The sequence below is a fragment of the Equus quagga genome, chromosome 21, assembly GCF_021613505.1.
Source record: "Equus quagga isolate Etosha38 chromosome 21, UCLA_HA_Equagga_1.0, whole genome shotgun sequence".
NCBI classification, from domain to species: domain Eukaryota; kingdom Metazoa; phylum Chordata; class Mammalia; order Perissodactyla; family Equidae; genus Equus; species Equus quagga.
In genome coordinates, this window is record NC_060287.1 from 37,432,271 (window position 1) to 37,460,148 (window position 27,878).

A 27,878-nucleotide genomic window follows, 5' to 3' on the forward strand; every position below is an offset into this window, starting at 1 on the left:
CCCAACGTGACTCATAGGCGGGCCAGCGTCGGCACAGCAGTGGCTGCGGCAGTGGGAGGACACAGCCGCTGGTGGTGAGCTCCGCTTTGACGCTCTTCAGTTCAAGCAGCGCTGCCGTGTACTCTCACGGATGCTCCTGCCTTTGCCCGCAGCAGGATAGCCATGAAATAGTCTGTGGGAACTTTGTAGGCATATTTGGTTTAAAACTTCTGTTAACTTTATGCCCCATAACCCAAACTTACCAGGATTTATATTAAAGATGAGGGGCGGGGATCAAACGCCATTTTTAGAAGAAAATCCAAATCAACAAAATAAGCTGATGAAAGGGACTTCGTAGTTCTCTGTGACCCCAGCTCCCGGTGTGTGTCCTGGAGTCGTCACATATTCATACAGATTTGCCGCGCTTGCCAGTGATCTGCTTGGCCACAAGCACCTGTGCGCTGACTCACTGTCCTAAAGGACACTTGTGCCGAGTCACTGAGCACCAAAGTTTCACGGAATGTCTCCGATGAGCCGGGCATGATTCCAGGTGATAAGGATTCACTGATGGACAAAACAGCTAACGTCTCTGCCCTCGTGGGGCCCCTGTCCTGCACACACGGCCTCCTCCCCCTCACATCAGCCCCAGGAAGGCGCAGGAGGAAAACTGGCATGCGGGAGAGTACAGTGATGCCCCCAGGGTCCCCAGCATCAAGGTGGAAGCAAGACGTGCACCTGCGTCTTCGCATTCCAGGTCCCCAGCCCCTCCTGCTAGGCCACTAAACACTGCGGGATCACCACTGGTGTTCAGAAAGGTGATCGTGAGTAACAGTAAAGAAAAAATGTCATAGCCAAAAACTGTCTTTATTCTTAAGTTGCACAAGTCTATTTTTAGAAAGGATTTCAATTGTGAGGATTAAAAACGAGTGGTGCCAACCATAGGAGTTAAACCATAAGTGAACTAGAAAACACAGCTGCAGGGGGAGCCGAGGGCCAGCCTTCCTCCGACCACAGTGCATGTGAGGTCCTTGGAGCAGGTGGTGAGGGGCACCGGCATCGTGCATTGTCACCCCCTGGGGAGTAGGGCGGATCCAGCTGACGGTGCACAGTGCCTCCTGGTGCAAGGCCAGACTTTCCCAGAGCCCGTGCTGGCTGGGAAAAGATAGGCACCCCAGTAAGCAAGCCTGCTGAGGCTCGGGGAGGAGAGCGGGAGTAGTTGCCTTTGCCCACCAGGCTCTTAGCATACTGTTTAAACTAAAAGTACCTTCGCTCATAAATCATCAAATACAGGCCCAGGGGAGCTTTAAAGCACGGCCCCTCAATTGAAGCCACACGTTTTACCAAACCACACCTGGGCCGAAGAGTATTGAGGCTTTTGAAGACCTTATAAAAATGTCCCAACTTGCTTATCCCATGCTTATCTTAGACGCACCAGCTCAGCTGAGGGGTGACTGCCTAGTTGATGGGTCAGCTTCCTGTGTCCAGGTCCCTGACCTGATACTACCTGTAGTCTTAAAATCAGGGGACTTTGCCGCAGAAAAGCTCAGCCAACAAGGGAGCCCCAGAGGGGAGCTGGGCTGCCAGGATCCGCCTCCTGGCAGCCAGCAGTGTAAGCCCTGCATTCAGTGCAGCCTCCCCCAGCCCTGCTGGGTTAGGATCCAGTTACTCCCGTCCGCGCTGGGCATCTCCTCAGCAACCACCCCCTTACCACGCACGGAAGAAAGATCTCTGCGAGGAAACGCGCCGCGGGGGCTGGAGGCAGGGAGATCGCCCACCTGGCTCGCACAGGTAGTTTGCCGAGGGCCACCCTTAATGGACAGGTGACTCCGTAGTATTGCAGGACACTTGCAAAGCTCCTCTCCCCAGAATGTGTCCCAAACTCAGGGGTCACAAATCCCACCGCTGATGAGTCACTACCTAGGCGAAGCGCAGCCTCCTATCTTTGTTACGTTGATCTTTATTTTTATTTTACTTGAAAATACATGCCTGTGGTTTTAAAGTCCACTAGTACTGAAAGGCCAGGCTTTGTCCCTTCTGCTCCACACCTCACAGCTCAGAGGCAGCTGCTGTCACTCAGCCTCCTCTCCTGGAGGCCCCGCCATGGTTCTGAAGACTGTGTGTACGGTGCGATCTTTCTGTTCAGTTTGGCCCTCTTCTTTGGAGATGAGGTCTCGCTCTCTGACTTCCCCTCCCATGTCCCCTGACCCAGTGGGACTGACAGAGACACCCCCTGAGGAAGACTCTGTAAATGTTGTTCAAGGCTCTTGCCTGGGCCGTTCCCAGCCAGGAGGAGAGCCTTTGAGGGAGACGAGCTTTCACAGTGAATCCACTAGGGTCCATGGGGCTCCCTCTTGGACTGGGTCAGTAGGAGGGCAGGAGGAGAGGTCAGGCTGTTGACTCCCCTGCTTCCCTCCTGGGCCGTAATTTGACAGCAGCTGCTCATCTACCAAAGCCCTCCTCCTCCTCCTCCTGTCCAGCACCTCCCTCCTGCAGCTCAGCTCCCCGAATCCTGCTACCTGCTCACTCCCCTGGCCTCTTCAGGCCTCGGGTGCTAACAACTCCCTGATGTTGCTAGCTTTGCGGGGGAGGGGCATTACCTCATTAAGTTCCCTGTGACCTGCCAGAACTTATGTCATAGCCCTGTACTATATTAAATAGTGTTCCCCTTCCAAAATTCATGTCCTTCCCGGAACCTCAGAATGGAAGGTACCTTATTTGGAAATTAGGGTCGTTGCAGATGTCATGAGTTAAGTTGAAGTCCTACTGGAGTAGGGTGCACCCTAAATCCAACATGACCAGTGTCCTCGTAGGAGGGGAGACACAGACACACAGAGAAGATGATGTGAATGCAGGCATGCAGGAAGGTGCCATGTGATGACAGAGGCAGATAAGAATGATGCATCTAAAGGGCCAACCCCAGTGGCCTAGTGGTTAAGTTCAGCACGCTCCACTTCGGCGGCCCAGGCTGGGTTCCCAGACACAGCTTATACCACTCTTCTGTCAGTGGCCATGCTGTGGTAGCGGCTCACATACAAAAAGAGGAAGATTGGCAGCAGATGTTAGCTCAGGGCAAATCTTCCTCAGCAAAACAAAACAAAACACCAAGGATTGCCAGCAACACCAGAAGCTAAGATAAAGGCATGAACAGATTCTTACCTGGAGCCTCCAGAGGTATGTGGCCCTGCCAGCACCTTGATCTCAGACTTCTGGCCTCCGGAAGTGTGCAACCATAAATTCCCGTTGTTTTAAGCCGCCCAGATTGAGGTACTTTGTCATGGCAGCCCCAGGAAGCGAATATAGCCCCTTCCTCACGTTCACACCAGTGTGCCTTTGAGTGGACCGGCCTGTTCTAGCCACAGGCCTTCTGCTCTGTGAACTCTTCAAAGGCGAAGGCACCTTGTTGACGCTGAGGCCTCAGTGCCCGGCACAAGGCCGGCCCCCACAAGCACCCGGTAAACATCTGGTGGCTAAGAGGGAAGGTGCCTATTCGGTCTGTTCCTCTTTTACGGAAATAAAATCAAAACAAATTCAAAGCAAGCCTGGAAGTTTCCAGGTGAAGCAGAGGCCCACCCAGGCAGATGCGCTCAGCTGGCAGCCCCAAGTCTGGGACCCTGGGCTCATCTCTCTGGAGCCTGGCCATCAGCTGTGTCAGCAGCAGCCCAAGGGCACACCTCCACCATCCTGGCGCACTTTGTCATGATTTTGAAACACTGGATATGAAAAGTTCAACTGGACTGGAAACTCATTCAGTTCTCACAAGAAATTTTAACATTACAGGTCAGGGAAAGAAAAGGAAGACTTGTTAGATTATTTAAATATAATTTCAACTGTTGTAAAATTTGTGTGATTGTACAAAACGGCTTTAAAGCTATCTACTTGCACAAAGAAAGTGTCTCGATGGTGGCACCCCGCTTGTCCCCTCTGTCCTGAGCTTGTGTGCAGCGGTTTCAAGCCTAAAACCTGGAATGTTCATCGAAGCAATCACGTCTTCATTCCAGAATGGGAACTGTTTTATTTGGAAGTTTTGCACAAGTTTACTATCTCCCATAATTCATTTTAAAAATGTTTCTTATAATCATATAAAAGATAAACATAAAACTATTATTTTATAAAAAGATTAATATTTTAATCTTTTTGTAAAATTAAAAGATTAATATTTTCAGCAAATATTATTTTTCTGTGTGAGAAAATGTGAAAAATGTCACGATCCCCTCTACTGTGTCCTTCTGCATTCGTTCCTGCAGTTCAGAAACATGGATGAGTGCCTCCAGGCTCGACCCCAGGTGAGGGGCCAGGACGTGGAGTTAGAAATCACTAGGACCAACTCACGGCAGTGAGTCAAGATAAAGAGGTTTCTACAGTGCCCCAGAAATGCAGCAAAGACTCCCTGAGAGAAGGAGAAGAATCGGCTCTTGAAGGGTTTTCATCCAGAATGACGGACCCGATCTTCCCTAGGAGGGCGACTGGAGGCAGCTGGGAGGGGGGTGTGTGAGGAGAGCCTGGAAGTGGGCAGAGTGAGCACCGGAGGAGGTGACGTGGAGGATGTGGGGGCCAGACAGGGCTGGTTTAGGGATCACCGGGAATGGAAAGTTAGGAACGGGAGAAGGAAGTGGTCGAGACAGGAGGTCCTCGGAAAGAGACCGGGAAAGTCAGGAGGCCCGAGGCCACCTCACTTGCAGGATGGGGCACCCAGCAGATGTCCTGTGGCTGAACCGTGGGGCCACAGTGAGGCTGGCAGGTGTCCTTTCCGCATGGAGAACGCTTCTCGGAAGCCTAAAAACGTGGTGCATTTGACACTACCCAACTCAGCAAACAGAAAAGGCTATCAGGTGTTCCGGAAATGGAACAGGGCCCCAGGGGGAAACTGTGAGGCCTGGCACGGGAGGATGAAGCCTTCTCCAGGCTGGCCTGGGGGGTGCCGGGTGGGGCGGGTCTCTCCGCCTGCCTGGGTGCCCATCCAGACCTCTTGGGTCATTTACAGCTGGCCTTGGATTGCTTTTAGCCTCAGGCGTTGTTTCTACCAGGGGCAGCCTTCCTGGAATTTCTTTTACAAAATGTGTTTGCTGCCTCACGCTGCTTTTCTGGGAGGTGCTCTTCTGGGAGTGGGGCCCCTGGGCTGGCGTTGGATGCTGCGTGTCTACTGTGGGTGCTCTGCGGGGACCCCTAGGAAAATAACCAGGCCCGTCTCTGGGGCTACCCAAGGTCAATTTTTGGCAAGAAGTGAGAGTGCGATTCGCAGATGGATTATTCCTGGGGTGAGATGGGAACTCTCTGGTGGCACCAGCAAGAGTGCCTCGATGCAGGTCACCTGGCCAGGCTGGGCTGCTCCAGCTTAACCACGTGAGCTGTATTGTCACACGCCTACAGGTGTGATAATAGATGGTTCCACGTAGCTGTGGGCCCCATTTTCACTTAAGAGAATGCTGGTTTCGTGATCCTGACCCTCGAGAAGGAGCGCTAGGAATAAAGGCCCTCTTTAGCGCTGGTCCTTCCTGGGGGCCGCATCACTTTGCTGCTGTTGGGTAAGACCTACCTTGAGGACAAAGGGCCCTTGGGGAGCTCCCCGTTGGCCAATAGAGAACATGCCAGTAAATGCCGGTGCGCCCGCCGGCAGGTGCAAGGACACAGGACCGCCCAGAATTCTGAGCGGGCGATGGCCTGGGGGCCCCAACAGCCGGCAGGCGGGCAGCACCACTCCGCGTGGGGGCGCCCCGGCCCGGCATCCCCAGGGCTCTTAGGGACCTGCGAGCGCGCCGGGCCGGGAGGACCCCAGGAAAACGGTGGAGGCCGGCGCAGGGGATGAGCGGGAGGGGGAGGGGCCGAGCCGCCCGCCGCCGTCCCGCGGGCCGCAGGAAAGTGAAAGGGGCGGCGGGGCTGGCGGGGCTGGCGGGGCTGGCGGGCCTCGCGCGCCGCCCCAGGAAGTCGCGAGCAGGAAGCGCCCGCGGCGGCCGGCCCGGCGGTGGTGCGCGGGCCTGGGCGGCGCAGGTGAGGCGCGGGCTCGGGGACTGGGACCGGGACGGGGACCGGGCGGGAGAAGCGGCGCAGGCACCCTCCCCACCGCCGGCACCTGCGGGGCCGCGAGACTCGGGCGGCGGGACCGCGCAGCACCTGCCGCCGCGGGCGACGAGAGGGGCCGCCGGGGGGCGCCCGCTGCCCCGCGCTGGAGGGGCGCCGCGCCTGCCGGGCCGGGGGTCGCGCTCCGCGGGCTGCTGCTCCTCCGCGCGGCTTTGTGCGGGCCTGCGGCCGGGCCGGGCGGTCTCGAGCCCCTCGTGCCCTAGGGAAGCCTTTGGAATGAGGGGGCTCCAGGAGCGGCCGGGCGCCCCCGCCGGCGTCCCCGGACCGGGCGGCGCGGGATTCCGGGCAAGTGGAGGCGGGGGAGCCGCGCTGGGCCGGCAGCCGGCCGCTGGAGCCGCCCGCGCCGCGGTGACAGCGCGGGTCCAGAGACCCCGCAGGAACAGCCCCGCGCTCTCGGCCGCGCCGGGGCCGTGGGCGTGCCCGCCCAGCCCGTCTCCTCCGGGCACCAGCCGCCCGAGGCTCGCGGCGCCAGCACCCTGGGCCTCTGGGTTGTTTGTTGAGCAGCTGGTTCCCGGAGACAGTGAGCCTCCTGGGCAACACGAGTGACAGCGACTTTCTGGATTTATAGGGCTTAAAGCGCCGGAAAGTGCCCCAGCCGGTCGCCGCCAACCATCGGGATCTTTTTCCTCCTTCTCCCACCCTCCTGCCCTCCCAACCCCTGCGGCCACGCTGCCGATCCTGGTGACCCGGTGACCGAGGCGGTTTGGTCAGGATTTGCATCTGAGCCGAGGATTCGGGCAAGTCCCTCACCCCACCCCCAGGTTTGAATTTCTAAAGCTGGAATGCCAGACTGCCTTTCATGTAGCCTCCCAGAGCCCACTGCCTGTGGAGCGTCCGCCTGCCCTTGAACTTAAGCCAGCGAAGTCGCTTGAGTCGGTAACTGTATTAGATTTCCCCCATTGCTCCTTCATTAATTTAGATGGAGCTGGAAGCCCAGGGCTCTAGACCCTGGCTGTTTCACCATGCAGTTTTGGAGCTGCATTTGCAGGGTCTATCTTGTGCAGACCATTTTTGCCGTTCTGTTTGTCGGCGGAAAAAGGACAGTGGTACAGACAGAGGATTCCCTTTCCTATTTAAGCCACAGGAAAGGGATAGTGGCCATTGCCATTAATCTAAACCATAGGAAGTGTTTTCTCTGGAAATGAAGTTGTATTCTCTCTCTCTCTCTCCCTCTCTCTCTCTATTTCTCTCGGCAAAAAAAAAAGTATGAAAACTTTTTGGGAGACATGGGTTTCCCACCCATCTTAGCCTTAAAATAAGATCCACTTTAAAAACTTTGTCGGTTATTTAAAATATGCATGATGCTGCTTTGATATTTACAGTGGCGCTTCAGTTCTGGAAACACCCTTTCCATGTTATTTTTGCCATCACTTTCAAGTCTCGTTATTTTCGTCTCCAAAGAGTACACAGAACTGTTGGAGGCTGACAGACCACCAAGTGGTGGGTCTGAGGGTGGGGCTGCATGATGCACGGGGCCCTCCAGTCGTTCTGTTTTGTAGATGACTAGGTTGTGCTTTTGGGGAAGATGGGTATAAAGGCATGCATTTTACAGATTTAATGGAGATGCTGTAAGGGGTGTTTCTTAAATTACTGTCTTTGACGGTAGTATGATACTAGATACTCTGACACTTTTCCCTGCTGGGGTGGTGAGTTCCAGAGGTGCCTATAAAGATCGTTTTTTTTTTTAAAGTGTGTTTTCTTTTTATGTACTTGGGCTGTGTGCCAAAAACAGGGTTTAGACCAAGTGATTTGCTGCCCTTCTGCTGCCCTCTCTTTGGAGGGGATAGGCTGGAAGGAGAGAGATGGGAAGGAGGAGGGGACTTAGGGAAACTGGACCGACCTGAATTTGCCCCACAGAGTTGAGCTGACCGGCGAGCCACCTACCCCATTGTTCTCTGAAGTGCACCCTGCCTCTTCTCCAGGGTGGTCGTGGGGTTCACAGGAGAGCACGTGAGTCATCACTGGTGACGGGGAGGTCTCGACCAGCTCTCGTGAAAGCGTTGTCAGTGGGCACTGCCCAGGCATTGGAGGAAGGGGCCTCATTAAATAGAGCTCTTAACACCTTTCATGTAAAATCGCTCTTTATCCATCTTGATTGCACCCACGATGGGAATTTATGGTGCTTACCTTCACCCATTTTAGAGGGGGAAGAACCCGCCTTGTTGTAAAAGGAAATAGAGATTTCTCCAGCTGATTTTCCAGTGCCTTCTGGATTTTTTTTCCTGTGGTTACAGGTTTTGCCAGAATTGAATTGAGATTTGTCGGTTAATTGATTCAGTAGGTGGCAATAGAATATTTCCAGACAAGCTGTGCCTAGAGCAGCAGTGTTTGGACAGAGGAAGAAATTGGATCCTGACCGTCCGTTTCCACGCATTGTAAAATCTAAACCAAGTCTTCTCTCTGAAGTCATCATCGCAAAATTATTCCTTGAGGTACATTTAGGCCCAAACAGGAGCCCACTCATTCTGAGCAGAGATTTAGTAAAATATTTTTTTAAATCTAGGGATTTGAGCAAAATCAGTTTTGAAGCATTTGTGGAAATTCATTCAACACCCTTGAGCGCTTGCTCTGTGCTGGGTTCTGAACTAAGAAACGGGAGTGGGGCGGTCACCTGCAGCCCTTGGCCTTCCTCTCCCGAGGCCACAAGAATGGTACCAGCTGCTGTTCACTGTGCGTCTCTCATACCAGGCTCGGGGCTAAGGGCCCTCCATGGGTTCTCTCAGTTCCTCTTTATGACAACGCTAAAAGATAGGGGTCACCACCCCTATTTTTTAGCCAGGGAAGGTGAGGGAGTGGAAAGTTTAAGCGACATGCCCAGGATTACCCAGCCCGAGGTCAGCTGTGGGGGCAGGTGGAACTCACATCTGTGTCAGGAGCAGAGGTGTGGTTCTGGCTGGAGAAGAGGGGTCCCACTGCCTCCCTGAGAGGAGATGCAGGGTGGGGAGTTCTGGGAGGAAAGCTCAGCAAGAACTTGGAATGTTTTCCTAAAAGTTAGTATTGAAAAAGGAGCCTCTTTTGAGCGCTCGCTCTGCAGGGAGGGCAGGAGTGAAGGTGGGGCAGCCCTTCTCACTGAGAAGACAGGGGCACGTAGGAATATAGTTTAAGTTTCCACATCTGAATGATTTTCTATACGTGTCTATTACTTATCCCAAGGAAGTTGTTGGAAAACGTTCAATAAACTTTAGCTTCTTTAAATTGAGATTGTCTACTCAAAAGTAGCTTTCTTCAAAAAATTACATAACCTGGGAATTTCCGTAAGTATTCAGGTAGAACAATCCATGCTCCTGCACACTGGGTACTGTGGTATTTAATGTATTGATCCAAAACATTTCTTGTCGCCAAGCGTAAAAGGTAACTGAAAAATAGCACAAGTGTGAGGTTGGCTTTGGGACAGGAGACTGGTATGCAGAGGCCCCTTATGGGCTCCAAGCCCTCTCTGCCCATTCCTTCCTGTCTTGCTCTGCCTTCAGCCCTGCCTTCAGATGGGAGTCATTTTCCATGACCTGTGAGGTGACCACAGGAGATGAGAAATGAAGAGGCAGATACAAGGTGAAGTTCACTCCCACAGCATTAGATGCTCTTCGATTCAATTGCAAAGCCACAATTAAATGCTTGGTTTGATAACCTGCCGTCTTGTGCAGCCCTGCACTCCTCCCTGTTACTGTGGCTCAGACATGGCCTGGTCCACAGTGGGTGGAACTGACCCCGTCCAGTTCCCTGGCGTGTTCTGGTCAATGAGCACATGGTGTAACCACTGGGCACATACTTGGTTTCATGTGCATATTGATATTAGTTCTGCAGAGTATTGTGGTTAAGAGTGAATGGTTGATCTCTAGATTCCGTCCAGGTGCGGATGAAATCAGTGGTTAATCATCAGTGATGGTCATCAGAACGTCATGTGAAATTCATCCCAGTGACCTTTCAGCTGCCTGAGGCAGACCCTCTACTTCCGCCTGGTGGCTCTCAGGGCAGGAGCTCCCTGTTGCACTGGATATCCAGCTTTGATCTGGGCTGGGTAACAGCCATACAGGGAGTTACTTCTGCCAGGGACTTCGACAGTGCCACTATCAGAACACCTCACTTTTTAACTCCTTCTTCTCCTTGTAGAGAACTGAATCTCTGCCGGATGGAAGAGGGGAAGAGGGGAAACGAGACCAAACTGGACTTCTCTATGCACTTTCCAGCCTGTGTGAGCTGCAGGAGCAAGAGGGAGAGACTTGGAGCCAGATTTGTAACCTCTTTATGAAGCATCCTATTTCGTGACAGAAGCTCCGTGGTCAGTGTGACGTAAATGGCTCGACTCCCCGTCGGCATTCGCTTCATTGTCTCATTCTCCCGAGACCAGTGGTAAGTCCTGGCAGGTCTGTCCCTTGGCGGTGGGTGAGGGCCACCGTGCAGCCAGCTCCCCACCCCCAGTTTCATTATAAGACACATGTGGATGACTGGCCTCCCCGTGACTGTCGATTGCCTGTCGGTGGTGGAAGCTGTGTCCAGAAACATTGCTGAGTTGTCCATCTTTGCTTCTGGTGGTGACAGATAGCATTTGGACTCTTTTGTGGTCTTCAGTGGTTTCTGTAATAATCATGGTTCCCCACAGAAAAATGACTGCTGATTACTGGCAGGACTGTAAAATGGCTGTGGGTGAAATAAGTGTATTAATTCTGAGCTCAGTGAGTGGCCTTGCTGGGGCAGAACTTTCAGAGGGAAAATGAAATCTAAACAAGTTAGATGCAGACCAGAACGCCACTTTCTAAGAGCACCATTCCTTGCATGCTCTGAGCATCCTTGTCAGGGTGGATTCATGAATCCCACACTTCTTGGAGGAAGCAGATGGCAAGAGCGGAGTCTCGAGCTGGGATCTCTGGCCTCTCACCCACTTTCTGACTGCTTTCTCTCCCCAGCTGATCTCTGTTGGAAGGATCAAGTTTCCCCTACACTATTAGGTTCAGTCATTGGGAGCATGCAAATTAAACTGACAGAAAACAGATTCACAAGAGAAAAGACAGATTTAATCATGTATGTATGGGAGTTCACAGAAAACTGTGACTCAAATAATTTGGGGCTTATTTGCCGTTTTACAAGGGAAGAGGAGGAAGAGAAGGGTGCTTATGGGAAAACAATGACTTTTTGGAAAGTTAAATGGACACTTAGGAGAACAGATGGGAGATGTGCTGGGGTGTGACAGTGTCTCTTTGGTGTGGTGTGCATGCTTCTCACTTCTGGGGAGAGGAGCCGTCTCCCCCAGTTGCTCCCAAGGTGGGATTGGTGACAGCTGAGCTCTTTCAGGAGGCTCTGCTCTAGGCAGGGAAGAGATTGCAGGAACTGATGCTTTCTGCTCAAAGTAACTTTTATGCCACAGTGGTGTATTCTGGACCCCTTCATCATGACAACCCACTGGTGGCCTGCATGCCCTGTGCAGCTCCTCAGGCCCTTGCAGTTTGGTGGAGCCCCGACAGGGTCTCAAGTGTGACTTCAGACATCTTCTCTCCAGAGGTGTCCCCTGCTGACAGCTCACATACTGCTAAACCAGCCACAAGTGCTCCAGAGCATCCCTTTTATTTAGAGGGATTTCCCTTTAGCTTCTTTGTCTGTTTCGTAACTTTATTTTGATACAGTTTTCATACTCACAGAAGAAAATTGTAAGAATGTTACAAAGAACTCCTGTATATCACTGGTTCTTTTTTTTTGAGTCTGAGACCTACAAAGACAGAGCAGCACTTCTCAAACTTTCGCGTGCATGTGACTCACCCTGAGAACTTGTTAAAAAGCAGATTCTGACTCAGTAGGTCTGGGGTGGCGCCTGAGAACCTGCATTTCCCAAGAGATCTGTTGCCTCGGGCCCATAGACCACACTTTGGGTAGCAAAGATATAGAGCATTTGTCTTAATTTCTGTTCCATCTCTGCCTCAAACTTGCTCTTTGACCTTTACAAGTTATTTAACCTTTCTAGATCTCAGCTTCCTTAGCTGTAAAAGAAGAGAATGGCTCTAACATTCCTGTGAAGGATGTTTTTAGGCTTTTCTACTCAGCATGCACTGCCCCTTCTAGCAGCACTTTGGTTTCCTTGGGGAATCGACTTCCTCCCTGTGTGCAGAGTGACAGGCAGGTGAGCCTCAGGACTCTCCGTCCCACCCTGGCAGCCGCTGGGGGCCCTCGAGGCTCCATCCCTGTGGCCTGCCCTGTACAGCGCAGGTCCCACAGGAGGCAGGCCAGGACCTAAGGCAGGCCGGCCGCTGGTCTCTCTCCCACAACGTCGAGTCTTGAGGACGGTGGACCTGGCCAGAGGGCTGTTGAAATGCATCGAGTGCAGCTGTGGGGCCCGGCTCCGCTGGCAGATTCTTAACATTTTGCCTCATTTGCTTCTCCTTCCACCCTCTCTCATCTGTGTGTATGTGTGTGTAGATGTGTGTATTTATATGTACACACACACATTTTTTCTGAGCCATTTGAGAATAAGTTGCATTATTCTTTTATTATTAATATACATATTCTTTTATTTACACATTTACATGATGCCCTTTTATTTCTAAATACTTCAGCATGCATTTCCTGTGAACAAGACATTCTCATATAACTATGCACAAAGATCAAAATCAGGAAATTTAGCACTGATACAATACTATTATCCACAGGCTATATTCAAAATTGTATCAAATGTCCCATAATGTCCTTCATAGCTCTGTCCTGGCCCAGGATCCAGCCCAGTGGCACACGTTACATTTAGGTGTCCTGTGGGTTTAGTGTCCTTTAATCTGGAGCTCTTTCTTGGCCCCTCTCTGCCTTTCATGACCTTGACATTTTTGAAGGATACAAGCCGTTTCTTTTATAGACTGTCCCTTGTTTTGGGTGTGTCTCGTATTTCCTCATGTTAGATTCAGATTATGCATTTTTGTCAGGAATACCCGAGAAGGGAGGCAGCTTCTCACTGATGGTGAAGGGATTACAGATATGGGGGGGGGGGGGGGGGGAGGGCAACATGACACTGAATGAATCATATGGTGTTAGATTGGAATTAAAGATGTCTTCAAAAACTAGAGAGAAACGCAGAAGAGATATATGTGGGGGGGTGTGTGGGTGTGATATGTGTGTCAGATGCCCATCCCTCCCCACTGAGAGGCCCTGGGAGCAGCAGCAGCCCAGCAGCAGCAAGCACACCTGGGGCCAGATCTTGGTTTCCAGGTGCCGTTTCCCACTGCAGGGGCCCTGCGTCCTTGGAGACTGGGCTGATCTCAGGACTAGGGCAGGGAAGGTGAGATGAGCCTGGAATATCCTGTGCCAGAAAATAAGGAAGTGCTTAAAGATGAAGGCGTTGTCACTGGCCAAATCTGGGAGGATGTGAGACTTAAAATAAACAATACTGGAAATGAGTTATAGCCTATTGAATAAATAAGAATGCAGTGAGTCCACGCTGCTCTAATTAACTAAATGCGTAAATGGGAGAAAGGAGAGCTCTTCCCCACAGTCGGTGCCAGCTGCCAAGCAGGGCAGGAGTGCTCAGTGGAAACACGGCCTTCTGAGGCCGTCAGAGGAGTGCTGATTTCAGGAGAGGATCGTCAAAGGACACACACTATTGGGGGAAACCTGGAGGGTTTCCACATAGTCTCCATGTCCCCACAAGTTCCTGGTTAGTTACTGAGAGGGAAAAATTGTAGCTTCACTGAGGGGACGATCTGGCAGATGGCACCTTAACCAACTTATCAGCACTAATGTCACTGACACCATCTGCCTCCCCTAGGATGCTCTGAAAAGGACCCACGTCACAGCTGTGTGTGGTTTCATTGTTGCTAAATTTAAGGATGTCTTTGGACTAATTTCTATGCCAAATCATACTACTCAGTAACTCTCATCTAAAACATTTGTTTATTCCTTATTTGCATATGACTGAGATAAATAACAGTCAAACAAGGCAACAGATATTCTGTCTTGAGTCTCTAGCTGGGAGCTGACTGCTGTTCATCTGGGAACATGTGTGATATTCAAGAGTGTTTCTAAGGGAGCTTTGCAGGTGCACAGCTGTCCTGTGCTGTCATTGCCCAGACAGGCTTCTTTTGCTGGTAACTTGGGGTTAACCCAAACACTATCCTTACGATATTGGTAGATGCCAAGAATGCTGCAGTTAGACGTAACTATGAAAAGTAAGTGGGGGGCCGGCCACATGGCCAAGTGTTCGTGCACGCTGCTTCGGCGGCCCAGGGTTTCACTGGTTCAGATCCTGGCTGTGGACCTAACACTGCTCATCAGGCCATGCTGAGGTGGCATCCCACATAGCAAAGCTGGAAGGACCTACAAGTAGAATATACAACCAGGCAATGGGGGGCTTTAGGGAGAAAGGAAAAAAAAAAAAAAAAAGGAAGTTTGGCAACAGATGCTCAGGGCCAATCTTTAAAAAAAAAGTTAGTGGAACACTGATGAATGAAAGATCAGATAATTCATTTTTAATTGTGTTTATTTAATACTCACAAGCCTACATGTAACACAAGACAAAAAGTATTGGATTGTATTAGTTTCCTGGGGCTGCTGTAACAAAGTACCACAAACTGGGTGGCTACAGACGTTTCTCTCTGGTGGTGTTGGAGGCCCGGAGTCTGACCTCAAGGTGTGGGCAGGGCCATGCTCTCTGAAGTCTCCAGGCAAGGGGCCTTTCTCGCCTCTTCTAACTTCTGGTGGCTGCTGACATTCCTTGGCATTCTTTGTCTTGCTCTGCCTCCGTCATCACATGGTCTTCCTCCCTGTCTGTCTCTGAGTCTTCACATGGCTTTTTATAAGGACATGTCATTGGATGTAGGATCTCATTGGACTTGAGGTCATGTATGAGTTCAGTGTGAGCTCAACTAATTCATCTGCGAGACTCTACTTCCAAATAAGATAACGTTCTCAGGTTTGGGGGGACATGAATTTTGGGCAGACAATATTCAACCCAGTACAAGATGGATAAAAGGAAACAAATATCATCCAGGATCCTTGCTTCGTGAATGATAGGGGAAGAAAGAAAATGAGGGTAGAGTTCCAGAATGGGAAGGGACTTCCGGGGGGTTGTTTAGGACTCTAGTCCCGTAACCCAGGACAGTCCTGCAGCAGTAAAATGTCTGCTCACTCTCCGGGACAGGCATTTCGAGATGGCCACTAGGAAGGCGCCAGTCCTAGAGGCAGCTGCTGTGGTTCCAAAGTGACCAGCGGGGGCTGTGGCCAGACCTTCTGGAGAGGGAAGCCCGGTCTCCAGCTGTTGGCTCTTCCCCTCCCCCGAGTGCTATGGGGATAAGATGAGCAAAGTGAGGGAGGAAGGACGGATTTGGAAATAGAGGAAGCAGAGCTGGCCTGACACTGGCTAAATAAAAGATAGGGGCTCCTCTTAGGGAGACATATATTCTGGCTAGGAAAATTCCAGTCTGCACTGTAGGTTGACCCTTTGCCCTGATTCGGCAGGACAGCTTCTCTCAGATAACCCTGCTAACCTGCAGGCAGTTACCCCTCCCAAAGGGGCTGACTCATCAAGGTGTTTTGTTTCCACACAAAGCTAAACTGAAAATGTCCAGAGGGAAGTGCTGCTCAGCTCTGTGGCTCGGAGTTCATGGGGCATCCCTGAGCATGTGCTCCAGCTCAGCATCCCCCAACCAGAGGCAGTTCTGGGAACTACCTTCGCTCCACCAGGTCTGGACTGGTGAGCACTACTTGCAGAACTGCCAGTTAGGGGAGGAGGCCAGGGCCCAGGGATGGAGGCAGCAGCCCAGGGAAGGAGGCAGAGGCCCAGGGACAGAGGCAGCAGCCCAAGGAAGGAGGCGGCAGCCCAAGGAAGGAGGCAGAGGCCTAGGGATGGAGGCAGCAGCCCAGGGAAGGAGGCAGCAGCCCAGGGAAGGAGGCAGCAGCCCAGGGATGGAGGCAGCAGCCCAGGGAAGGAGGCAGAGGCCCAAGGACGGAGGCAACAGCCCAGGGAAGGAGGCAGAAGCCTAGGGATGGAGGCAGCCGCCCAGGCAAGGAGGCAGCAGCCCAGGGAAGGAGGCAGCAGCCCAGGGATGGAGGACAGAGGCCCACAAATGGAGACCGTTGGCCCAGGGATGGCCGCTAGGTTCCAATAAGCTGGACACATGACAGCCTTGGAATGCAGGTGTCTCAGGGCCCCAGGGCTCTTCAGACCTTAACTGGACATACAGAGGAGCTCTTTATTTCTGGGTTTAGTTATTCTGTTTAATAAATATATTAATATACTTAATAAAAATAGGATATTTATAAATAGAACATTCTGTTTATGTCTGGGTAGAGAGTAGAGCGTGAACCCAAAGTCTATTTAAGTAGAGCCGCTCTCTCAAAGTTCTTCTTCGCTGGCTGAGTGTGAAATTCAGATTCTCCTGCTTGATAACACACCTGTAAGCTAGTGGCATGTAGTATCCTTAAGGGCTTCCGATTCTTCTCTGACTCCATTTGGGCCATGCCAGAGGTAGAGTCTGAGAACTTTTTCATGTTCCTTGTGGAGACTGGAAAAGGAGCCCTGTCCCCAATGGGGGCAGAGCAGGTCCCCTCTAGGCTGCACCTGTCCTAGTAAATTACCGCCAGTGGGGATGTAAGTGACAGCAAGACTAGCCCTGGGCTGGAGGTTTGGGTATTGAGGGCTCATAAAGTTCCAGTGGCCTAGAAGCCTCCTTGCTAGTGCACAGGAGCAGCGCGTGGGACAACAGAGGGCTTCAAGCGAGGAATGGAGAGACCTCCCTCCCCTACCAAAACGGGTGACTTTCAGAAACACGGGGGCAAGGGCCTGGACTTCCGTAACTAATTCACTGTACCTGCATGCTCTTTGTTCTTTGGGGTAAATTATACACTCATTTTTTATAGTTTCATTCCTCTCCTATCTGGTTGTTGGCATGGGCTTGAGAGCAAAGAGTCCTAGAAATAGGTCAGTGTGTGTTTCCGTGATGAAGCGGAGAGCATGGGGCCCCCGCTCTGCTCCCTTAGCAAGTCTCTACGAGTGCCTCGCGAGGCCGTGTGGCGGCCCCTTTCGCTGAGGGGCAGGCACTCCAGAGCTATAGGTCTGAGCCCCACAGTTCCACCGATGCTTTTGTCTCACTTGAAATAGCTTTATTGAAAACAAAAATCTGGAAATATTTATTTGACCCCTACCTTTCCTGGTGGCCAGAGGGGCAGGCACCCCAAGGAGTCTGTTATTCACATAAAGCCACCCTTCAGGAGTCAATCACAACGTTGAAAATGTGGGCGTGAGACAGGAGGAGGGCTGCTGGCACCATCGAGGGCCTTGGGATGACTGGCCATCCCCAGGGGCTGTGGCCCCTCTGTGGAGGTGGAGCGTGCCCCTCTTTGTTCTGTCTCTGGGCCTCTGTCTTAGGTAATTATGGGTCCGAGCCGGCACACCATCTGAAAGACATTGGCCTTTCCAGGCCAGAACAGGCCGGCCCTTCAGGGTCGGGGGCCGGGCCTCAGGACACAGAGGGCTGCCTTCTGGTGGGAGCCCCTGCTCTTCATCTCCTGCCAAGTAGTTTTTCCTCCTGACCTGTTTTCTTCCCCTAAGAAATGTTGTTCCATAGAGTGGTTCAAACGTTTAGCCTGGAATGAACGTTTATCTTCTCACGAGACTTCTTTTCTGCAGTCTTCCGTACATTTCGGTACTTCCTCCTGAACTGCTTTTCTCATAAACCAAAGAGAGCAGCAGGGGCTGGGGCCAGTATGTTTAATGTCATCAGCCTTATGCATAGTTTGTCAGCATCACTGAGTTGTTCTCACTGAGGTCTGTGAAATCTTTCTATTTCTTCCTTGCTTGTGTCCTAAAAAGTTGCATAGAAGCTAAAAATTAGAAAGTATGATCTTAAATGCCCAGGATACCAGGCTTACAAGACACTTGGAGTTTATTTTGTTACAAACTAAATAATCATTCCTTTTTGTCTGCTTTGTAAACACGTGTTCATCTTCTGAGTCCCAAATTTCTCTTTGATTATAGTTTTTTTTAAATAGTTTCAACTTGGACAAAGCAAAAGTGGCAAATTTTTTAAACGTAATACTGTAGTGACATTATAAATAGGATTGATAATTGATATAGGACTGAATGAATAACATACAGCATAAGAAAATTTAAGAATACGGTTATAACATATTCTTAATGCATCTTATGTTATTTTATGTCATCTCCTACCACTGTTTTGTGTTTCAGGTACCGAGCCTTCATTTTTATTTTGACATTTTTGCTGTATGCAAGTTTCCACTTATCTCGAAAGCCTATCAGCATAGTTAAGGTAAGAAAGTATAAAAAGCACTCAATTTCATACCCTGCCTGTAATGTCTCTAAGGAACTAGTTACTTTAAAAGCCAATCTGAGGGGAGCGAGAGGGGGAGGGTGGTAAGATAAATGGAGAAAATGGATTGTTTAGAAGCTAGTTGTTTTGCTGCTTTGGTTTTTCGATTCTCTTTTCTGAGATTAAAATGTTTCAGGATTTATCACTTCAGAGGTGGTACACTTTCGGTCATATTAGTTGACAGTCCCAGACTTCTAAAGCTTAGTTAAATATTTGTTCTATCCTGTGTGATTTTCTCTCCAAATATATTCAGTCTTAAGTTGTTCCCCAAATTGCTTCTACGATCGTTGCGTCTTGATGCTGCGTCTGGCTGTGGTCGTGGGCCTCCGTTGTTCTTAGAACACTGGGTTTCTGTTTGAGTTTGGGTGGCAGGAAGTTGTTAAGCAGGCATTTAAGTAGACTTTGAGTAAAGAAGGTTAAAGCGGACAGTCAGGTATAGTAGTTATAAGCTGGGAAAAAGCAAGATGGCCTTGTAACCCTCCTTGGAGTTACATCACGTTGCCTATAGACTGTCAACAGGCTTGAATGGCTTTTGACTCTTTCTTGTCAAAAGAATAAGGAAATTGTCCAGTGCCAAAGACAGCTCACTGACAGCTCCATTGCCCCTCCCTCATTTATAGTCGTTGGCAGGGACGAAGAGCCAGGCCTGTAATGCTGGTGGCCTTTGTGCTGGTGCTTCCTCCACTCCCTCAGTTGCTGCCCGCCAGACAGCTGCCCAGCTGCCCTCCAGCGCTCAGGCCGGTGGGAGAGGCAGCCCCGAGGCCGTGCTTCTGTGGACAGTGGATGTGACTCCCAGGGGATGTCAAACATCGTCATCCGTTTACTCAAAAGCTTCTAAAAGTCCTCCTTGACCCCTAGGAAGCAGGAATTTTCCATGCCCCTCAAGTTGCTTGCAAAATTTTCACTTTTGTGATTCACCAAGTTGTAATGACTATGGAAATGTTTGGAGACCTTTAAAAATGTGGTTTTCAAAAGAGAGGTAAGAGTAGGAGAAGAGGTGGTGGGCCTTAATCCACTCTACCCGTGACTCTAAAATCAGAACCAAGGGCCAGCCACGGTAAATTTCAACACTACTGCTTCTTGTCTTCCTGGTTATGGAAATACACGTATGGCTCAAGAACAAGGCGTGTCATAAAATGAAAGAGGCTGTTGCAGAGGCCTTAGTAGCACCGTGGCACTGAAGGAGCAGTAGTGGTCAGGGAGCCTTCCTGGCGTTTCAGGATTGATCCTGAAAGGCTGCGTTTGGATGATGGGGCCAATGCCTAGAGTCCTAGATGGAGGGTGGGGCATCACCATGAAGTTGCCAGCCTGATGGGTGGAGGGTCTGTACTGGGACACAGGCATCGTGGTGAGCTGGCCATGGAGGATCTCTGTGGCGGGGCACTTGGATTCCATCTGGTGGTCACATGGGTCCCCACTTAGCCAGGAAGGGATGCAGCATTGTTCCAGGTCACTCTCCTGGCTGCCCTGCAGGGGGCTTCGGGCTTACTGAAGGGGAGATCTCATGGGCAGCTCTTGTCTGAGTATTTCACAAGTCGCAGTAACTGCCGCTGGTCGAGCCCCAGGGCACGACAAGGTGCGCACGCTCATTATTTAATGTAAACTTCACAGCAGCCCTGTGAGTGTCCTTATGAGGAAACTGAGACTCAGGAGCTTAATTCCTTCCTGCAGGGCCAGTGTCATCTCAGGTGAATTCTGCGTGGGTCAGGCTGGCTCCGGGGTCTCGGCTCTTAACCTCTCTCCCGTGAGATCTCTGGTGTGTCGAGTACTGAGAACATTCACAGCGCCACACCCAGCTTTTCTGACTGCGTGCCTTAGCTCTGCCTGCATACGCATTGGCCTTATGTCAAATCCTGGGTTCTCCGTCTTTTAAGACAGAGAAGGATGTCACCTACATAAAGTAAATAAGGGCAACTGAAACTATAATGCCTTACAGAGTTTTCACGCCTTAGTGCCTCTTATTACAAAACCAGAAGTAGTTAGTGATGATGCTGTTGATTCCAGGAACAGTTTGAATCATCTACAGCCCATATGTCCTAGCACATTATAAGCAGAAGAAAATGAGAATTATTTGCTTATCTGGAATTGATCACGAGGGGTTGTGAATTATAAAGTGATTCACATTCTTTAATGTCGTTTGTAGAGTGGCGTGACGTGTCGTGTCAGATTTAGGCCACCATAACTGTTCAGACTTACCTGTAATCACTGCTGACACATTATACTTTTCTGATTTTAGTATAGCAAAAAGGAAAAAGAGGGAGGTGATGATGCAAACAGGGCCGGGAGGAGGTGGGGTCCAAGTGCTGCTCCTACTCCAGCTGCAGCCTCCTAGCTGAGCCCGGCTGACAGGTGGTGGGCCTGGGCCGTGCCAGCGGGACATCTCTGGGGGCGCTTCCCCCGGGCTGGGGGCTGGGCCAGGGCAAAAACCTGAAGGCAGGGAGGTCCTCAGGCAGAGTCTGAGCTGCAGGAGCCCTGTGCCCGGGGGCATGGTGACATTGACAGGTCTGAGTGGGTGTGCCCAGCCCCCCCACACACAGGACGTTTGAGAAGAAAGCTGTACAATCCTCAGTGGCAGATGGAAAACACAGCCTGGAAAGCTGGAAGCGCATACTGTGGCTTTGGGTGAGAAACTTACTATCTGGAAAGTTCCAGTGTTCCCAGTATTGTGTTATATAGAATGCAACTCCAATGAAAATCTCAGCAGTGTCTTTTTCAATCAAATAAAATAATCTTAGAGTTTACATGAAAGAATGTCCAAGAATTAATTACCAAGAAAAGTGTGAAAAAGATAACATTTTTGAAGCCTGTGGTATTGCACAAGAATAGACAAAGAGGTCAGTAGACTAGAATAGGAAAAAGGGGCTGTTTGGCAAAGGCGCTGGGCAAAGTATAGCTTGCTTAATGAATGCTGCCAGCACAGGTAGTTACTCACCCAGAAGGAGTAAAGTTGAATCCCTAGCTTATGAAAAATGCATGGATTAAAGATTTAAATGTAAAAAATTAAAAATCCAAGAACATTATGTCCATCTTAGGGGTGTGAAGTTGGGAAACCCAAAGGAACGGGAGACAGGGGACAAAGAGGCGGTTCCCAGAGAAGGGCTCTGAGTTTCCAAGAACTGGATGAACTGTGTGCAAGCCTGCTAGTATTCACAAATGCAGCTAAAATGACTGCAGACCACTTTATACTCACCAACTGGCAAACGCTTAACAGAGTAAGAGCCCCGGTTGCTGGCAGTGCTGGGGAAAAAAGACTTTCCATGAAGCGTGAGTATTACAGCCTTTTGGAAAGCATTATGGTAACACCTGTTGAAATAAAAAAATACACATCCTTCAGTCCTTTGACTGGGATTTCACCCATAAAAATAAAAGTGCCTGGGGGCTGGCTCTGTGGCCGAGTGGTTAAGTTCGCGCGCTCCGCTGCAGGCAGCCCAGTGTTTTGTTGGTTCAAATCCTGGGCTCGGACATGGCACTGCTCATCAAACCATGCTGAGGCAGCGTCCCACATGCCACAACTAGAAGGACCCGCAATGAAGAATATACAACTATGTACCGGGGGGGCATTGGGGAGAAAAAGGAAAAAAAAATCTTTAAATAAATTAATTAATTAAATAAAAAAATAAAAGTGCCTGTACTTAGGAGTGTCTGCATAAGCATCTTTATCATAGCATTGTTTGCAATAAAAAAAGAAAGGAAAAAAAACGCTGGATATGATGTGAACGTAATCAGCAGGTGAAAGTTTGAATAAATTATGGCAAATCCATATTGTGGTATGTGCAACTACTTAAAAAGAATTAATTAGAGCCAATCCAGTCAATTCGGAAAGATTTGCAGGAGGTATTTTGAGTAAGCGTAAGGTATACATAAGTCACTGTAGATTGATTCCAGAAACAAACAGTGACGGGAACGCATCCCTGGGTATTTGGGTGTACCTGTGAGTGGGTAATGTTCGCATGTGCCTGTGGCGTTCGCTCCGTTTCTGTGGCACTTGTGATTGACTCAGACGAACTGACCACATCCACGTGCTCTTGTAAACGGGCACAGCTTCTTTCATCTTCCTGCTGGGTGCTGCCTCAATCCACTCACACTGCTATAGCAAAATACCAGAGGCTGCGTGCCTTGTAAACAGCAGCAACGTGTTACTCCCAGTTCGAAGGCTGGGAGGCCCAGCTTGGGTGCCAGCATGGTGGGGCTCTGGTGAAGGCCCTCTTCCAGCTTGCAGATGGCCGCTGCCTTATGTCCTCACATGGTGGAGGGGTCGAGGGAGCTCTCCGGGGTCCCTTTTATTAGGGCACTAATCCCATTCATGAGGGTTTCACTCACCTCCCAAAGGCCCCACCTCCTAATGCCATCACCTTGGGGGTAGGTTTCAACATATGAATTTGGGGAAAACAAACATTTAGACCACAGCAGGCACCAAACTGTCATTTCTCTTCTAGGACTTCTTTTGGATAGTGCTTTGGAGGGTTGTTTTAATCCAGAGCCTTATAAAAGGAGTGTAAAGGATGAGCTAAAATAAATGGACCCACACAACCTGATGAGCCATAGAAAGTTTACCAAACACATCCAGTTCATATGGATTATGTATACACGCGTGTACACACACGTGCACATGTGCGCACACACTCAGCTCTCACTAGGTGTCGTGAGAGGCGGCGTGAAACTGACACGACCCTCTCCTGGGTTTGCTGATGAGGCCTGCACCCCCGCTCTGACCATCCTGCCCTTCCCGTGGTCGCCTCTCGGCATCTTCTGCACCCCTTGCAGATTCCCGCCTGGGCCTCCTCAGTTACAGAGAAGCAGCAGCGGCTCTGAAGCCTGAGGGCCAGGCAGGGCTGAGAGCCCAGGAGGTCCCCAACCCCTATTTTTGGAATGAATGAGTGAATGAAAGGAGAGTTTCTCAATGTGAAGTTGCCAAGGCTCCGAGTTGAAAGAATGGAGTCTTCATTAAATGTCCATTCGTATAAAAGATACTTGTGCCTAAGTGACGGCCTGGACCTGTCGAGTGTAGAACTCACGGAGCTTCAGTCTGCTCCACTGTGGGCTTTGGAAGGAACGTTCCTGCTCCAGCTGCCTGCCCATCGTGCAAAGGATGCCCTTCTGCTGCCCAGTGCTGGCGGAGGGGCTCAGGTGGGAGAGGGAGCCTGTGGATAGGAGAGGAGTGCAAATGCCCCGTGTCCCACTGTTGGCTCCGCCCCTCCCCTGCACACATTGCCCTGTGACTTCATGGCTGTTTTCTTCTTCCGTCCTGCCGACACCTGTCTTCTCCCACTCCCCACCTTCCAATCCATCTGGTGTTTTGCTGTTTATTTTGTTGTTGCTGTTCCATTGTGTGTTAGACATTTTGAAATAATTGTGAGGATCGTGTACCTAGAATGTTGTATTCTGCTCTTCCTCCTTTGGCATTTCACAAACGTTTTCCTCAGTTGCCAGGTACTCTTTTGATTAATCGACTTTTAATAACTGCCTGGAGTAACACATGGATTAACTTTATATGTTACCTGTTGAAAGGCACTTGTGTAAAACATTTGCAAAGGAGCCTGCTTTTATGAATGCAAACGTCTAGCTCCCCCTGAATGATTTTCGTGATAAGAATTAGTTAATCTTGTGGGGGTTTTCTGATCAGTTCATCTTAGCTTCATTAATCCTTGATTTTCCATTAAACACCAGGTTTTGGGAATAAAGTTCGTTGAAATATTACAATATAGCAGCATTGTGGAAAACGAACACGTGACTATTTGACTATCCTCAGAACCCTTTACGCCGGAGTAATAATCTTGTATTGCTTTTGGTGCAGCCTTTCGACAGGTTGAGGGGTGGAGACTGCATTTCTAACATGGAAGAGGAGGGCTGGGGAGAGAAAGGAGCCGAATGAGGGCAGGGGCTGAGTGGAATCGCTGTGCGGGTGGACTCCCACACTCACAGCTGCCAGTCACTGAGCCCTTTCGAGGGCTGGGGACCCGGAGAGGAGCTCTCTCCACGTGTAGTTGATCTTTACAGCAGCTCTGGGACAGGCCGGATTGTACCAGCTCCATAACTGATGGTAGGGAGTTCACGTGACTTGGCCACGGTTGGAAGCCAGCAGTGCCACCAGGATCCCAGCTCAGAGCCCAAGTGCCTGGCCAGGATGCTAGGCCGCCTCTCCTCACAGGACCAACCAAAACAGAAAATCATTTCTGCTCATTTATGAAACAAAAAGGGGTCATTTCTAATCTTTTCTGTTTCTCATGGACGGTTCCTCCCTGGGAATGTTAGAGGATGAAAGATGACATGAAAATCCCATCTGAAACAGTGTCTACAGAATTCCTTTTCTCTTGCTTCCATGTAAGGCGTGCGGGAGAAACCCCACTCTAGCCCTGCTCACTGGCTCCCTCCCCGCCCACTTGAGGCTTTCTGGGTTAAAGGTGGATGGCATCGGTGAAGCCTCAGGGTCTGGCCCACGTGGCTTCCATGAGGAGCAGCAGGAAAGGTGGGCAGAAACGCCTGACCTCCGAGGGTGATGATGGGGCAGGCATGAAACCGAGAGCAGGAGATGCTGAGAATGCCTGCTTCGTACGGAGAGGAAGGGCGGTGGGCCTCCCCGGGGCTCCATCCTGAGGTCATAGTCACAGCCACGTGGGTGAGCGCTGGGCTCAGGCAGGAGCAGGGGAGGGCCCCTGAGCAATCCGAGATGACCCAGCCCAGCCTGGGGAGGATGAGACCTGCTGAGGAAAGCAATTTGGCAAATAGCTACTTGGAATTTGTAAAGAGGAGCCCTTGCCTAGTTTCTTAGATCAATGTTTAAATTATAGCCGAACAGCCCAGTGATGATGACAGAGCCACATGACCACAGAGCAGCTGAGTCCTGCGTGCCATCCCGGGTCTCAGTGGCCTGTGTCCATGTAAAATCCAGAGGTGTCCATCCTAGGCTGACCAGAGACCTGACAAGGGCAGCCTTTCAGAGGTGACCAGCCTCTTTGACGGCTCCCGCCTGAAGAGACTGGAGATGCACAAAGCGAAGGTGGTGGACAGGACTTGTGGTTGCCCCCCACCTGCTGGACGGGGGACACTCCTTGCCCCTGCTCTGTGTCCTGACCTTGGGGTAGATGCTCCTTCCGTGGCCAGCTTTCCTCGCAGCCAGCCCTCCAGGCCTCGGCCTCTCTAGGGTCCAGCTCACTAAAGGACACCTCTTTCAGGACCCTGCTGCCCCTGAGGGCTGCCTCCCTGGTCTTGAGGACACCTCCTTTCTGCCCTCGCTCACACCTGATGGATTGGTTCATCTGCGCCACTTGTAGCGAAAAACCCAGAAAACGCACAGCAGGAGAGAAGTGGGAGGCCATCTGGGGAGGGGATGCATGTGGCCACCAGGCTTTACGGCAGATGCGTGGAGTCCCGTCTGTGGCCTCCTGTGTGTTATGGAACAAGTGACCTGTTATACAGGTTGCCGCATTACAAGATGGAGCCCGGCTGTCGTGTGGCGCTTTCCTGGAGTGTCAGCTCCTCTTCCTAAGGAGCGCCCTAAGGAGGAGGCCTGCGCACAGCCCCTCTGCCCACTCCTCCCCATCCCTGGCAGACCTCCCCATCCACAAGCTTGCCTCCAGGCCCCACTGCACTGCCTGCCATTTCTCGTGGGCCACCCTGTCCCAAGCAGCAGGCTGAAGACGTGGTGTCCAGCCTCACAGATCCCAGCAGCTGTTCCACAGGTGAGGGCACTGAGACAGGGATGGGCGCACCTCGCCCAGGCTCTCACCACCAGTCAGTCGTGGGGCTCCCGAACCTTATCTTCCCCTGCCACACACTGCCCCGCCCCGAGATGAGCGCCTGTCTCCTGCCCTGCTTGCTGGTTCCTTGGAGAGCTTGGTGGGCTGGTGGCCTTCTGCCTCAGCTTTCTATTTTACTGAGGTATGATTTGCACATAGTACACAGATCTTAAGTGTCTACCCTGGCAAATATTTACGTGCTCACCCAGGTAGTGATGGCCTAGGTTAAGGTCTGGCCCCTTTCCGGCTCCCCGAGGCTCCCCGCGCCCGGTCGCTAACCCTCCTCCGGGTAACCACAGTTCTCATCACTGTTCCCGTGGGTTCATTTCCTGTTCTTGAACTTCGTAAATGGAGTCCCACCATTTGTGCTGCTTTGTGTCTGGCTTATTTTGTGAGATTCATCCTCATTGTTGCGTGGACCTGTAACTTGCTCTCTTGTATTGCTGGGCAGTATTCAGTTGTACAAATCTAGCAAAATAAATCCATTCTTCCATTCTGGGTGGGGGGTCTGAGGATGACAGGCAGTCAGCTTTCAACTGTGCAGCTGCTGTGAGTGGTCAGTCATCTTTAGATGGCCCTGTATGTGCTGTGTGTGTGCTCAGGAGAGCCCGAGAAACCGCACTCACGGCAGACATTCCGTGGGTCATGTAGACTGCCCCGGATGGTGCCTGCTTCCCCCGAGAACACCGTCACCCTGGAAGGCCGTTGAGAGGGCCAGCTGCTCTTGCGTGGCGCCCGCTGAGCCTCACCTGAGGGTATCCTCTCCCTCTGGTTCTGTCCTCCTCATGCCTGTCCAGGGTGAGCTCCACAGGTACTGTGCTGCTGTGAATGAGGGCGAAGTCGAATTCAACAGCCAGAACCAGAAAGCCGGTGATGTCCCCCCTCACCAGCGCCCAGACAACGAGACTGACTGCGGCTGGGCCCCGTTTGGTGAGTTCTCCAACAGCCACCGTGTTGTCCGGTTACTGAAGTGGGCCGTCCCACAGGGCTCCTGCACATTTGGCGAGTGCCGGGACAGGGCTGGCGTTGCCTGACTTCCAGCCTTGCCAGTTTGCGCAGCACTGACGATGTTCTTGAACGTGACTGCGTCTCCAGGGACAGCTCTGTCCCATCAGTTCTTCCCCCTTCAGCTGCCTCTGCCTCCACGGGGCCTGTGTGCCGAGGTGTTGCCACCGGAGAAGAGAGTCTCTTCGTGGGCTGTAGTTGTCAAGCCTGGAAGTTGGGACTGGCAGAGCATGCACTGTGGGTGGAAAGGAGAGAAATCCCAGAGGTGTGGTGTGGGGCTGGCCTAGGCGGCGGGCGGGGTGGGGGAGGCTGAAGGAAAGCTAGTGTGACATATGAAGCAAAATGAGTAAACCACATGCTCGCCGTGAGCAATGGGGATTTTAGCTACTCCTGTTTATTTAGTGATTATTTGAAAATGTGGCGACTTTATTTCCCTTTGTCGAGAAGCCAAACAGAAGATGTGCTGCCGTATTTTCTGTGTTCAGAACCACCCTTTCTCCTCTGAGTCCACCACCCACACTTGGAGAGCAGGCGTTCTGTATTTTATTGCCCCGTTCCAGAACACGAACCGATATTTAGTGAAAGCTGACAGTCTCCGCCTTTCCTGTGATTTTCCCCGTGTAGATCGGGACAACTACCAGCAGCTGCTCGGGGCCCTGGATTACTCCTTCCTCTGCGCCTACGCCATCGGCATGTACCTGAGGTAGGTCTGGGTGCCTTCTCAAGACCCTGGCAGCTATGGCCGCTCGGTGCAGAGCGTGTCCAGTGTGCTGCAGGACACAGGAGTGCG

General features: G+C 51.2%; 1 protein-coding gene across 4 annotated transcripts in view; it reads left to right on the forward strand.

The window, feature by feature from the left end:
* The first annotated feature begins 5,675 nt into the window (after positions 1-5,675).
* The window catches only part of LOC124231403 (glucose-6-phosphate exchanger SLC37A1), a 66,544-nt gene continuing 44,341 nt past the window's right edge, over positions 5,676-27,878 (forward strand). For 2 of the 4 annotated variants that reach the window (XM_046648193.1, XM_046648195.1), the window contains exons 1-5: positions 5,680-5,964; positions 10,162-10,401; positions 18,206-18,287; positions 26,881-27,013; positions 27,713-27,791. In XM_046648193.1, the coding sequence (XP_046504149.1) occupies positions 10,346-10,401; positions 18,206-18,287; positions 26,881-27,013; positions 27,713-27,791 (350 nt within the window). In that variant the 5' untranslated portion in view covers positions 5,680-5,964; positions 10,162-10,345. Of the gene's footprint in view, positions 5,965-10,161; positions 10,402-18,205; positions 18,288-26,880; positions 27,014-27,712; positions 27,792-27,878 lie in introns of all 4 variants that reach the window. The other 2 variants (XM_046648196.1, XM_046648194.1) reach the window with 2 other exon arrangements.